This window comes from Pezoporus wallicus, unplaced genomic scaffold (assembly GCF_028554395.1).
Source record: "Pezoporus wallicus isolate ANWC-B61680 ecotype Strahan unplaced genomic scaffold, APGP_CSIRO_Pwel_v1 scaffold_2146, whole genome shotgun sequence".
Classification (NCBI taxonomy): domain Eukaryota; kingdom Metazoa; phylum Chordata; class Aves; order Psittaciformes; family Psittacidae; genus Pezoporus; species Pezoporus wallicus.
Genome location: NW_026639769.1, coordinates 1,111,330 through 1,125,207, shown reverse-complemented (window position 1 = coordinate 1,125,207; position 13,878 = coordinate 1,111,330). Strand labels below are relative to the sequence as shown.

Below are 13,878 nucleotides of genomic sequence, written 5' to 3'. Positions count from 1 at the left end.
GTGTTGTGATTCACTAGGTCACATACAAGCCTAGGACAAAAATTCAGTTAAGTCCTAAAGATAACTGTCGTATATGCATCCACCACTCACCCATCCTGTGGCCTCCACTGCTTATTTTCATACAAGAATTCCACATGCAGTTGCTCACTAGCATAAAATTGTTAATTGAATGTTAGCTGTCCTAAGAAATATCATGGTTGTATGAGATCAGTAGAGCAAAGGACACTGGGCTGATTCTGAGCATTGAAAGAGCTTTGTCAAAAGACCTGAAGCAACCTTAAAACCTTAAAACTTTCTGGGCTCAAGAAACTAGGATCTTCCTTCCTACATAGATACACAGTCAAAGCTGAACTTAAATTACTATTCAGACTAACTCTTTGTCTACCAAAAATTAAGGAAGAAATGTTTGGGTTCATATGCTTTCTGGTGATAGAATGCAACTATAAATTTAGCTTAAATGACTACTGTAGTCATCTTGCTTTGATGTGTCAGTGAATCTTCCTTGAAATTCAAAAAAAACCCAAGTATACTGGTTAAAGACAGGTCCTGTAAACAGAAATAGTGGAAAGTATCATGTAACAGCATTCTTGTTTCATTGTTATTTTAGAGTTGTGTGAAGAATTTCTGATTATTAATAAAATAAAATAAAAATAGAAATTAATAAGAAATATCAGTAACAACTGTAAAATACTACAAATATCATCTAAGTTAAGAGATTTAGGGAAGGTAATACTTCAAAGAAATTTAACCATGGTAAGGTAAGAGTTAGGTTGTTAACACACCTGAATAGCTTAACTCTGCCTAAAGAGGTGTCAGGAGATGAAAGGTTGAAAAAAGGCCTCATTTAGCCTAAAACATCACTTCATCTAATCTGGGATGATATGACTAGTGTTGCTTCATTAGAGGCAAACATTTCTTTCTTACTATCTGGGTGCCTTTGCACTGTTCTAATTTTAGCATGTCAGATTTAGTAAGAAGTAAGCTTAAATTGGAAACACCCTGACACGATGGGACTAATCTTACATGAAAAGCAACTGTGCATACTGATTCCAGAAAGAATCACCTCACTGACTTACACAAGTGATTTTTGGGGAATCTCTTTAGGTAGCAAATATTAGTAATCAAGATGGAAATGCAGAAGTCCTAGTGCCAGACCTGTTTGTTCACTTCACTGTTGTGGAGAAGCATTTGATACAATAAAAAATGCTGGTTTAACATTCAGTCACACAGTGGCTTGTTCCAGCTGCGGGTAGTCAGTAAAATAGCAAGATAGTGCTGTTTGTATCACAATTGTTAGGTAAGTTTCATCACAGTAGCAACTTTACACTTGCATTTCTGCTTCCCTACCTAATATTTTTAATTATTAAACAAAACTAGACTTCATGCAACAGAAAGCAAACAAAGCAACCAACGCAAAAGTGGTAGAATAAGTTTTATCATGGATGTGGGAGGTACCAGTGTATTTCTGTTAGAACAGCTGGCTCCATTTTATAGAATAGTCACTGTTCTAATTGCAGAATTTTAAATTCTTGTCTAGATGCTTTCTTAAATGCATTCAAAGTTTTATCAGAAGAAAGAGAGTAAACACATTTTTTGGTAGATCTGAAAACTGAGGTAAAGACAATGTGGCAGCATTCAGAGAAAGAAAAGTAATGTTTGAAGAAAAGTGCTTTGGCTGCACCTCCCCTAAAAATATGGTGAGAAACATCAGCAGTGTTAAGGGCTGGTAACAGCCTCACTGCCCTGTGTTTTCTGTGCTGCCCTGATGCAGTTGGCTGGTTCAAGAAGTAGCCCTAAGATGCACCAAATGGTTTAGGAGATTAGTTGCTGCTCCTTTGGCTTGCCTCAGAGCTCTTTCTGCATGGATGCTTCAAAGTTTACTTGTTGTAATTCCTGGATTTTTAGACTTATCTGTAACATAAAATGCACACAGATATTCCCCCTAGACAGCCTCATCCCAGCTGCCAATCATTAAGTACTGCACTTATTGTTTTCTTCTTTATTTTCCTCACCAGAACGTTACATCATTTTTTTTCCAAGTTCCTAGCATAATCTAATTTGCAGACTGAAATGTGTTAATAGATTATAATAATTTAAAAAATTCTAAAAAAAAACCCAGCCCCAAAACCAAACCCAAAGCTTTTGAAAGCGCTGAAAAGCTAACTCTTCTGTCAGTGATTCAGACTAAATCTGAAGAACCATCCTAGGAAGCAGAACTGACCAAGATAAGTAATCCTTCAGAAAACACGTTCCTCAGCTCTGGGAAGGTTGTGAGAAACTTACAGACTTGCAAGATACCCAGGAAAGATAAAAATGTTCTTGTTAGAAATGCTTTATATGGCCATATAACATGCAGCATGAAGGAGTATAACTATGTTAAGTATTTAGGAATATGTAATCCTGTTCGGTTTTGCTCACTTTCATTTGACTTATTCACTAAGGCACTTCAAGTTCATGACCAAATACAAGATCAGAGCCAAATAAATGCTTACTGTTTTCATTCAGATTCCCATTTGTTATTCTGAAATGATTATGCCTTGTAAAGTTTGCTCTCGGTGCCGGAAATCCAGAGTCCTCTGGAGAGTTTGCAACTGAAAAACTGTTCATAAGAAAAGGAAAATATAAAATAGTGTTTACATTTCTTGGTCTTTATGATAGAAACATCTTTCTGATTTTACAGTAATACAAACAGTAATGATCAAGTTTAGTCAATAGAGAACCATAAGATCAGTTCTTCAAATTACTGTTGTGAGCTTAAGATGTGAGAATTGCATTTTCCAGATTATCTGTCAAACAGAAGCAGTGCAAGCTGTGTACATTAGAAGGCACCAGTAGCTACAAAACTCAAATGCTTGAAACAAAATGTAATCTCTTGAAGAGCAAAGCTACTATAATTCACTGAAACTGGTTTTACTGAAAAACCAATACATTTTCAAATGTAAACTCATTACAGGGGATGGCTGTCAGGGGGCTGATAAAAATTCAGATGTGAAAGAATCTTTATAGTATTTTAAAATACTTAGTAGTTCCTAAGTCTCACTTTATGACTGCCACTTCTTGTAGCAACTGATTTAAGGGAGTTGATGCCAGTCTGTGCTGATTTGTTAGTTTTGTAAAAACAGGGTACAGTACACTGACAACAGTGATTGATTGCCTCCTGTAAATCATCTCTAGTTCAGCAGTGATAGTGTTAAAAGAGGTTTAACCGATAGCATGAAAAAAGAAAATACCATTATTAATAATATTAATACAGAGTGCTCTGGTGTCTACCTAAAACAGTACTAAATAAAGTGCTAGCCTACTTTTTGCTGGGAAAATCTCTTTTGAAGCTTAAGATCAAAAGCACTTTTTAAGCTTAAACAACACCATATGGTTTCAATTCTTGCTTTCCAACAAGCACTTTAAAAAGCACAACTAAATTGCAACTGACAAACTTGAAAAATCTTTTGTGTTGTTCCACTTGAATGATCTAATGAGAAAATGGCTCAGTTCTGTTGTAGCTAATGAGGTATAACATCTTCACTGAACCTGAATATATAACAGATACTTCTCTAAAGATCTAGTCTTAACATGCTTCTATTGCTTTACGCATTCTGCCATGTTTTTATTTAAGTGATGTCCAATGAATAAAAGCACAGGTCAGTTTTGAAACAGAACATTTACACATGAAATTACTCAATCCAAAAGTGCTTTGAACTCTGTATACAAGCATTGTGGTTTCAAGTGGGAAAATTTGTTTCACCAGCTTACTAAGGCCCTGAGTCTGCAAACAGAGATATTAATGTAGCCAGGCAGAGATCTGTGAAAACACATTTTTGGCAGATAAAGTTCTGAGACAAAGCCCAAGTGTATGCGAACTTAAACCTATCTATTTCAGCAGTGACCTACTATCAATGTGAAGACAGATTTGGCAAAAGAGTGAAGGTACCACTAGTATCAGTATCAGTATCATTTATTCTGGTGGTACCTAGAAGCTATTATCCTGATAAAAGGCTTTATTTATACAATAAAATATTTATGCCAAGAGATTTATACAAGGATGCAATAAGGATGTAACCCATAGGTGTGGGAGGCTTTAACATAACAGCAAAGGGGTTAGATTCAGTGCATCAGGTAGTATTTGCAGCTTAGCAAGAGTTTAGACAGATTGATGAGGACAGAATAAAACTGATCATGCTGGTGCTTCTTATAATCCTTAGTACTTATGTTTCAAATATGTAAAAGAACATGGTTTTATGCTCCATAAATGTGAAACTGAGACATGAAGAGAGAACTACCTTGCACAGCTAGTGGGAGCACAGAGTGGGAGCAGAGTCTAGATCTCCTCATTATGCTACTGATCCTTATGGGGAAACTGATGGTTAAAATGCATACTGCAGTCTTTGAGCTGGAAGGAAATAATTCTGTTCATCAAACAAATATCCAGACAAGTTTCATGCTGTGATACAGAAAACACAGGTCTGCTGTTGGACAACAAGCTCTTTCAGTGAGTGGGGTCTTTGTGATAAACAGAATTACAATGAACCTTCTGTTTGTAGGAGAGACGTGCTAAGGCTGGCTTCCTCTCTGACTCCTTGCTGTTACTGTTTTTCTTGCATTTAGGAATCCTACTAAAAATCTCTGTTCAAGTGAATTTATACTGTAAAATGAGATGATGCCTACCCAGTGAATGCAGACAGACTGACAGATGGGTGAGTACAAGAAAATAATGAGGAATAAAATTGATCAGTGACTGTGACAGACAATGGTCACAGCAGATGCTCGACTGTTGTGAAGCTTTCTTTTGGTTTCATAGTCAAACTTCAGGGCAAGGTCTGGAGGAAAGCAACAAGGTAGCTTGTTCAGGGACCCCCTTCTCAATACAATGTGCAGCAAAGTAGAAATATGGCAGTGAAAAAGGGTGTTGATAACCAGTAACAGTGGTCAGCTTAAGGTATGCAATTGCATCTCAGGGCATTAAGACAGGACCTCAGTCTCAATAAGAATGAACAATGGAGACAAATGCTTTGATGTGGAGGGGCAGGGGGAGCTAACACAAAGCAGCAGGCTTACAGGCAAAGGCATAAATGAAGAGTGTTATCTGTGTTAAAGTATTTCTGATGGACATAATGAGACAAGATGGTTTCTTTCAAAACTCAACAATGTGATATTGCGTTATCAAATTATAGTTGAAAATAATCATGAACATAACTATCATCAAGAAGAGAAATTGGAATCAGGTGTGTCAAGAATCCCAAATAGTAGGCATCTTCCTGGCAGAATGATAGAAAGAACATATTACATGTCCTTACACTTAACCAAATCCTGTGGTGAAGAAAGGAAGCAGATAGTATGTCTTTTATTTTCCCTGACTTTACAAAACCTGAGGTTATCTAGAGAGAAAAAAAAAAAATCTGTGTTAATACTAGGATAACCATATGTGGCACTCCTTGTAGGTGACATGAATATTGTCCTTGGAATTTGAATGACATTTGCTTTACTTGTTCCAGGGGCTCATAGTCTGATCTTATCCTCTCTTCTGCATTTACTGGCAGACAAAACACAAGCAATGAACAGCAGTTCTTGAGAGAACCCTGTGCAAAGAAAACATAAATTAACCCAGTGATGGGGTCCTTTTCCAAGAAATCCATCTGATAGTATATCTCTCAGCTACATGAGTAGCTGAACCAAATCTTACTCTAATGCTGCTCTTAGAAACAGAATCCAAATTGCAGAAATAGCTATATTTCTTCGAGCAACATTTTTCGACTTTAAGTGCCCATGAATAACTGACGCTTTGTACTGACAAAGTGGCATGCTGCGGGCAAATTTATACGTTCCTCATCAAGTTAGCCTAGACCATGGCAGCTTCTTATGGCCCTCAGCCCATATGAGTATTTGAGTGCACTGTGTGCCTTACAGAGATGTGACTAGGAAACAGCCTTGCAGATGGCTGTGTTGAGATGCAGGCTGTGCTGCAGACAGAAAAGGCTAGCATTATTTTCCTCTTTTAATATACAATGTTATTGAAAATGATAGGCGGTAGGGTATCTGAAGTGCTCCCGTGAGACCCCACTTGGAGTACTGTGTACAGTTCTGGTGTCCTCAACATAAAAAGGACATGGAACTGTTGGAACAAGTCCTGAGGAGGGCCACGAGGATGATCAGGGGACTGGAGCACCTCCTGTATGAAGACAGGCTGAGGAAGCTGGGGCTGTTCAGCCTGGAGAAGAGAAGGCTGCGTGGAGACCTCATAGCAGCCTTCCAGTATCTGAAGGGGGCCTACAAGGATGCTGGGGAGGGACTCTTCATTAGGGACTGTAGTGACAGGACAAGGGGGAATGGGTTCAAACTTAAACAGGGGAAGTTCAGGTTAGATGTAAGGAAGAAGTTTTTTACTGTGAAGGTGATGAGGCACTGGAATGGGTTGCCCAAGGAAGTTGTGAATGCTCCATCCCTGGTGGTGTTTAAGGCCAGGTTGGATGGAGTCTTGGGTGAGGTGGTTTAGTGTGAGGTGTCCCTGCCCACAGCAGGGGGGTTGGAACTTGATGATCTTAAGGTTGTTTCCTACCCTAACTATTCTATGATTCTACTAACCAATGCTTACTAATACATTGTGAGGTGTACTTCTTAATGCCACATGGTGAAGGAGGCAGCTGAGCCCAACACCTTGATACTCTTTATGAGAAAGTATAAGCCTGCAGTTCTAAAGAAGGGAACCTTGGAATAGCAATTTTCCAAGAGGAATTTGTTTTTTTTTTCCTTTGTGAAGAGCATGACTGTTCTTGCCATTACTGAGTAATACTTAGTTTGCTTGACATTCTTGTGCCATTTCATCATCTGTTTCAGAAGTCAGTTCATTCCCCACTCAGTATAACCCTTTGAAAGTTGACTTAAAGATGTCATAAGTGCAAAAATATGCTTTTGAGTCAATCATTAAAAGCAGAGCTCATGACTGCACCATAGGTACTACTGCTCCAACATGCCCTGGTCTTCTCTCTTTGCTGTGTTTCTAGCTGTTGTTTTAGATGAGAAACTGCTGGTTTATGGTAAAAGGAAGTTAAGAGGCATTTAGAACTTGGACTTTCCACCTAACCTTTAAGAGTCTATTTATGGAAACATTCTGTATGAACTATATTTTCAACTGAAATTTAGAAAGACGCATTTTTTTTTCTCTAAACTAACAATAAAAAATGAATTTTGTTTCCATTTATGTTTATGCTACTGTTAATCTCAGCAGTGTTAAAATACTTAAATATATGAAGCTGAGATGCTACAAACTTTATGCAAACACTTGGCCCCACTGAGTTCCACTTGTCCTTTTATGGTTACCAGGAAAGCCTTTTCTACTCTATAAAAATGTTAACTGTTTTCTGTCCCATAACTATGTATTCATAAAATCAGAAAGGCTAGAGTCTCCTTTGCCCTGTTGTAACAGTTTGTTCCCAGGGATAAAAAAGGCAAACCAACAGCACTACACTGAAAAACAGAAGTATGCCTGGAAAAAAAGAAACCTGAAATTTCCCTTTGGGACTTTTTCAAGGAGTGATGTGGAAAACAACAAAGAAGATGATTGCTATTGAGCCATTTTAAAAATAAAATCAAGTATTTCAGAAATCCTTTAACATTTTTTGATCTTTCTTAACAGATCTGACCTGCTTTAGAATATTGAAAGGACAGCCCATCACTGCAACATACTCAGGCAAACACATACATTTTAAATTTATCTTGCATCACTATAAAGAACAACATCCTGTAGAATGAGTGGCTTCTGATCACAGTACTGCAGTGAGACAGGCACAGTGAGTCAATGTGATCATCATGTATACTGTGAAGCTATCAGCCTTCAAACAAAAATAGCTCATTCCTTGGAATGACCCAGTTATAATGCAAATCTTAATAGTTTTATTGATTATGAAGAGTAAATATTCACTGTATAAAATTAAAAGCACATCTAGTTTAACAATGCCAGCAAATATAGTAGCTGGATTTCAAAGCTTTGAGATTGCCTTAAGAATGGGAATAGCTTGAAGTTTTTCTAGTTCAGATGATTCCTGTCCTAAAGTTAAAAAATACACCGTATGTTAGGAGATCTCAAAAATCTCACAACTGATATGTATATTTTTGGGAAAATATCAGTAATTTTACTCAGGCAAATCCATAGAAGAAAATGGGAATTTTGTCCAAAGACAGTCCACCATATTTAGTCCACTGAATATAGAGCATTAAAAAAAAAAAAAAAATACTGTTTTTGAGTTCTGTTGGAAGTCCAGAAAAGATTTCTCTAATTATACCAAAGCTTGTAAACTGTTTGGTTCTCATATTTGGTTTTGCTCCAGATGATGAGTCAGCAGAACATTCTGTCTATGAAGTAAACCTTATGAAATTGTTTTAATTCAGTTATGGTCCAATACCAACTGCAGAAACTGGAGACTTTGAAGTCCTTCAGTTTGCTCATGTAGTTTCATAATATAGCAAGAGTAAATACATGGAATTGTCTTTAATGGATTTGGATTCCTTTCCAGAAAAAAAATGTCTTAAGCAAAAGCAGCTCATGAATATTCTAAATTACTTGTACATTGTTTTGGACCACTTCAATGACAGTGGAAGCTGTGTTTGATTTCATCCATCTATCTATCTATCTATCTATCTATCTATCTATCTATCTATCTATCTATTCACTATCTCTATTTATAGCAAAGTATATTCCTAAATAAAATTTGGACATCTTGAGAAACAAGATTTAGGGCAATTTTTATTGTCAGTATTGCTTATATCGAGGAGGAAATTTCCTCAGTGTACGACTTGCTTCAGGCCATCAGCTGACAAATCCCTCTTCCACATGCTGGTCACCTTTCTCTGCCCTTGTAAGAGATAAGTGAGGCATGGTGGTGCAGTATGAAAGAATTTCAGTGTTCAGTATCTGAAGGACCTTGGAGCCAGGGCAAGAATTAAACCTATGGTATCATTCTTATAGAAGTCAAGTCCAGAAAAGACTGTCCCCTACAAATTCAAGTGAAGACTGGATGTGAGGAAAGTACTGTAAATCCTTAAGTGCATGTACAGAAAAGCTGCTCATATCTACCCTGCCAAACCAGAAATCTCAAGTTTTTTAGCCTGCTATACTGTAGGTGGGCCACATTAGTAACTAACTCCATTGTAGCCCAGGATCAGGGGCAGTTTTCTACAGATTCTGTATCCCTAAGCCAATAAAGCAAACAGGAGAATGATGCCACAATTTGCCCTGGGTGAAAGAACTTAAGCAGTTCCCATTCCCCCAAAATATAAAATTATGAAGAGTATATGTGGATGACTGCAGTTTCACTAATCACTAGAAGAGGTCATAGGAATTACACCTGTATATGATGAAATAATCTGATGAAAAATGAAACAGGTGCACTACTGGGAGGTGGAAGTATATCCAGGTATGTCTGCTCTGTGGAAGCTAGATCAAGTTTTCTGCATCCAGACCATCAAAATCAAACAAATAAATAGCCCTCCTCCTCTGGTCACAGAAGTCTGAGGACATGAAAAGAAAACAGCTGTAAACTGCTGTTTAATTTGGTAAAATACTTATGGCAACCCTCGTGTTTATTCTCACAACAGTTGAATGACAATAAGGCAAAATAAACCAACATGCACTGTTCAGTAACTTGCCTGTCAAAGCTTCATTTCTGTTACATCTGACCTGTAATTAGGTAGCATGAGCTAATAGATAAAGAAAGAGAAGGGGAAAAAAACAGTTTGCATTTTAGCTTTGCTTCTTCCTTACTACCCAGCTAATGAAACAATGTGCTTAGCAACCTCAATTTCTCTAAAACCACTAAATGTTGGTGATTGCTGAGCAGGTAGTAGATCTGACTTGATTACATTCAAACATCACAAACAAAACAATATCCAAACTGTATGTTAATATGTAATAACTATTTGTGTTAGATACGTAAATATGTACTATGCATATTTTACGCTTTACACAAGCTTCTCTCACAGGGCTACAAAAACTAAGAGCTAGTTCAACTTCCAGAGAAAGTGTCAAGAGGATCTGGGGAAGGTTTAAGAACCTTTTTGTTCCTAGAATATCTCACAGTTGAGGAACAATGCAACAGTCAATAAAAAGATAGTATCTACTTAGTGGGAAATTAAAAGCAGCTATAATAAATGGGAAGATAAAGAAATTGTCAGTAAGAAATTTAAACTTAAAAAAAACAAACGAAAACCAATGATGAAAAGGATAAATGCACATAAGGAGAAAGTGAGAAACAGTTTAAAAGTATATCAAAACCAAAAGGAATCTGGACAATGGTACTGGATCGTTACTAACTGAAAATGGTGGCATCAATAAACATGAAACAAAGCATAGTTGTTTAATAAATACTTCTGCGCTGCATACGGGAAAAAAAAGGGAAATGTTATTCAGATTCATACAGTAATAATGACGTAATTTCCATGCCACTATTGACTTGAAGTCTGTTAGGTAGCAGCTACTGAGCTAGAATCTGACATATTTAAATCAGTGCCTCTGAGTAAGCTGGATTTGAAAAAGCTGGCTGAGAAACATGAAGTACTTACGTTGATTTGCTCTAAGTTTGGGAACACTGGCCAAGTTTCAGGTGCCTGCAAGAAAACTGAATCTTGTTGCTATTTAAAAAGGGAGGGTGGAGAAAGCTGGAATGCATTAGTGTAAAAAAAAAATCCCTCCCATCAACAGGAGAGGCATTCGCACAGTTACTGAACTATTATTTCAAATCCTTTTTGAGCCCCCATTCTGTGTAAAGAATGTTCACCTTTCATGGGGAAGCAGATAAGCAAAATGAGCATAGGAATTTGTCACACTGGTGGAAGCCCAGACAGCCCATACCCATGAGTGCTTCTGCCAATGTCTCTTTTCTCCAGAAAATCTGAAAACAAATTCATTTTTTTCCTCACACTTCAGATGCGGAGCATATGCAGAGAATGAAAACAAGAAGAGCTGGGTGAAGTCTTGAGAAGTATGCACACAACAATTACATTTGGCAGGATTCTCTGATGCTTTGTCACTGTTACTTTTGTAAAACTTGACCAGTGTATAGAAGGAATTCTTCATGGTCACTTTGCAAGACTTGACTGATGCGATAAAACTGAATTTGATAATGGATGTTGCCTTGTATGTGCAGAAATAAGTAAACGCATCCTGACAGGTCCTGCAAGTTTTAATCCAGAAAGAGTGCATAGATGAGAAATGCAAACTGAAAGATAATTTGAAAATGCTCTTTAGGACATAAGCTGATCTAACGTTGATGGCAAAAGGAAGAAGAAAGAAGAAGAAAGAAGAAAGATCCTCTGTCTCCCTCAGAGGATGATGAAAAGGGTATCAGTTTTGAAATGAGCACAAGAGCAGAGGTTTAGTGGCAGGATGAATGACTGCTAAGACTGCACAGAATACTGCAGAAGAACATTGGATGAATGTACAAAACCCTTCTTTATGCTTATGAAAGGTACTGTGGATTGAACTGCCTGAATTTATTGATTCTAAGAAGAGATTGTGACTGCCATCAGAATATTATACAGTGTAAGACAGCTGAATTTTCACAGCTCAGGCTCAAAGAATTGAAATAGCATATATTCCTCACTATCTGAATATATTCCCAATGTTTTGTAGTGTAATATTGCACATATTCAAATAAGGAATGAAAACAGAATATCAATGATCAATCTGATCAGAGATACAGGTACACACTCTCCCAGATCAAACCAGCAGCCAGAAAGAGGTAGGTGCTTCCCTTACTGAAAATGAAATCCTTTGTAAAAAAGTAAAAAAAAATCCAATATATGCATAAAATCCAAAGAACAGAGGACAGCAGCCTGGTGTAGTTAGTTTGATGAAGTGTACTAACAAGTTGTTCACAAAGAACTTAGGAAAGAAAAGCCAACCAGATGATGCTTAACATACTATATTTGTGTAAAACAAACAAAACCCCCACAACATACTGGGTTTCTTCAAGCTAGTAGTGTTAAAAAAGGGAGATCCAAAGCTACCGACACTGAAGACACCTTATTGCAACTCAGTGGAGTAAAGGAGTGATAAAAGTATGTTTTAAAAGCTGATGGTTCTTGCTCCCTTTTGCAAGTGCTTGCTGTCCATATCCATGAGAGGCCACCTTTCAGTACAGCTGCTCTTTGTTACCTGATTTGGGAGATTTTTATCCAGGCAGTATTGGTTCAATGTGAGTGTAGTTCAGACACGATACATGTAAAAAGGAAACATAATTAATCAAACAGAATGTTCTTCTGCTAACACATTAGCAAAACTACCATTACATTTATCCAATTCAGATATTTGATCTTTAGAAAGATGATTGGTCAGTTTAAAGTGCTTAAAAAAGTTTGGTGCAATTAATTGATGAGATTACTTTAACAATACTGGAAAATGGAAACGGTTGCAATCAGCTTTGTGCTGGTTGATTGCTGTTACAAAAAACCACAAACAGGGTATTGAAGGAGATCAAAGGCCATTTTCAATCAAATGAAATTAGTTCAATATTATTAGAAAATATTGAAAAGACGATGTCATGAACCCACCTTGGCATTAGGAATGAAGATTTAACCACTGAAAGACATGAGATTATTGTTCTGTAAATTTACACTGCACGCATTTCTAAACTGGTCCGTTAGCACCAGAAGGATTGAGAATATAAATAACATGGAAAACTGGTAGAAATTAGATACAGAGCATGAGCTGGATTTTGGGTAAGAAATGGGGTACAAAAGAAGCACCCTGATGAAAATCTCACAAGAAATTCACAGTTCTTTATCCAGCAGTAAACAACTGATTTGATTCTGACACCAAAGGCAAGGGATTTCAACAGTCAGCTCTGCTTCTATGTTGCATTACTGAAATTCTAGTTCCATAGCTTTCAGGCACTTTGATGTTTATATGAGCAGACCTGAACGTCTGTTTTCTTATGGAACAGATTAACAGAGAGTCTGTGTTCTCTCAGTTAGTTTACAATATAGATTTGTAGGTAATATACACTAATTTCACAGGCGTTAGAAATGTTTCAGCTCCAAATATTACAGTTGAAGCCTTGGGAGCCCTAGCAGTGTGCTAGGGTACTATCACAAAAAGTGCAATTTCTAATTTGAAATGGTTAAAGAGAGACAGAAATTGACAATAGAGTATTAAGGAGTATATGAAAAGATTGCACACATATTAAAAAGTCTGATCAGCTGGGTCTTGATATCTTAAGGAACCATTTTAAAAATCTTACAGAAATAATTTGCACACAATAATTTACTACTGCAGTGGCATCTAGGGCTTTGAGAGAGGGATGATGGAATAATACAAATAGTTGCTAGTGATCTTGTGTTCAGGCTATTCAATTTCTGCTTATGTCCCAAATCATAAGATTAGTTGAACCCTAAGTAGAAAAAAGCAGAGGTTTATTAATATGACTTTAAACCATCCATATATAGGTATATTCAGACTACTTTGTTTTCAGCTCCTTCAGCTGTCATCTGCATGACTCAAAACTGAGAAATTGCTTAACAAAATACAGATTATCTTAATTTAGGCTAATAGCACTTTTCAATACTCAAGCCACAAAGGAAGCCCTTAAAGTAATTGAAAACTGTACCAACATTGCCTTAAAAGCCTTTGCACTCTCACACAGTTTTACAGAGTCTGAACATAAATAAGAATCAGGGCCTCAGAGTTCCATTAGTGTCTGAATCCAGTTGAAAACGTTTAGGATACATACATAAGCATACCAGGTAATCTGAAAAGATCTGGAACTGGTGCAGGTGTAATTGCTTGCTATTTAAGAGAATTATTCCATGGATTGTAAACCTTGATTTAGCCTACCTGTTATAACTGATGTTAATCTCTGCAGAACATTTAGAGTTCAGTACAACTGGAGGGTT

The 13,878-nt window shown here is 37.0% G+C and overlaps 1 protein-coding gene across 1 annotated transcript in view; it reads right to left on the bottom strand.

Annotated features, from left to right (window-relative positions):
* Window positions 1–1,780: 1,780 nt before the first annotated feature.
* Window positions 1,781–13,878, bottom strand: part of LRRC9 (leucine rich repeat containing 9) — a 33,220-nt gene continuing 21,122 nt past the window's right edge. Inside the window, 7 exon segments of the mRNA XM_057416092.1 lie at window positions 1,781–1,906; window positions 2,446–2,599; window positions 3,041–3,096; window positions 8,226–8,496; window positions 12,094–12,202; window positions 12,534–12,618; window positions 13,254–13,376. Coding sequence (XP_057272075.1) covers window positions 1,781–1,906; window positions 2,446–2,599; window positions 3,041–3,096; window positions 8,226–8,496; window positions 12,094–12,202; window positions 12,534–12,618; window positions 13,254–13,376 — 924 coding nt within the window.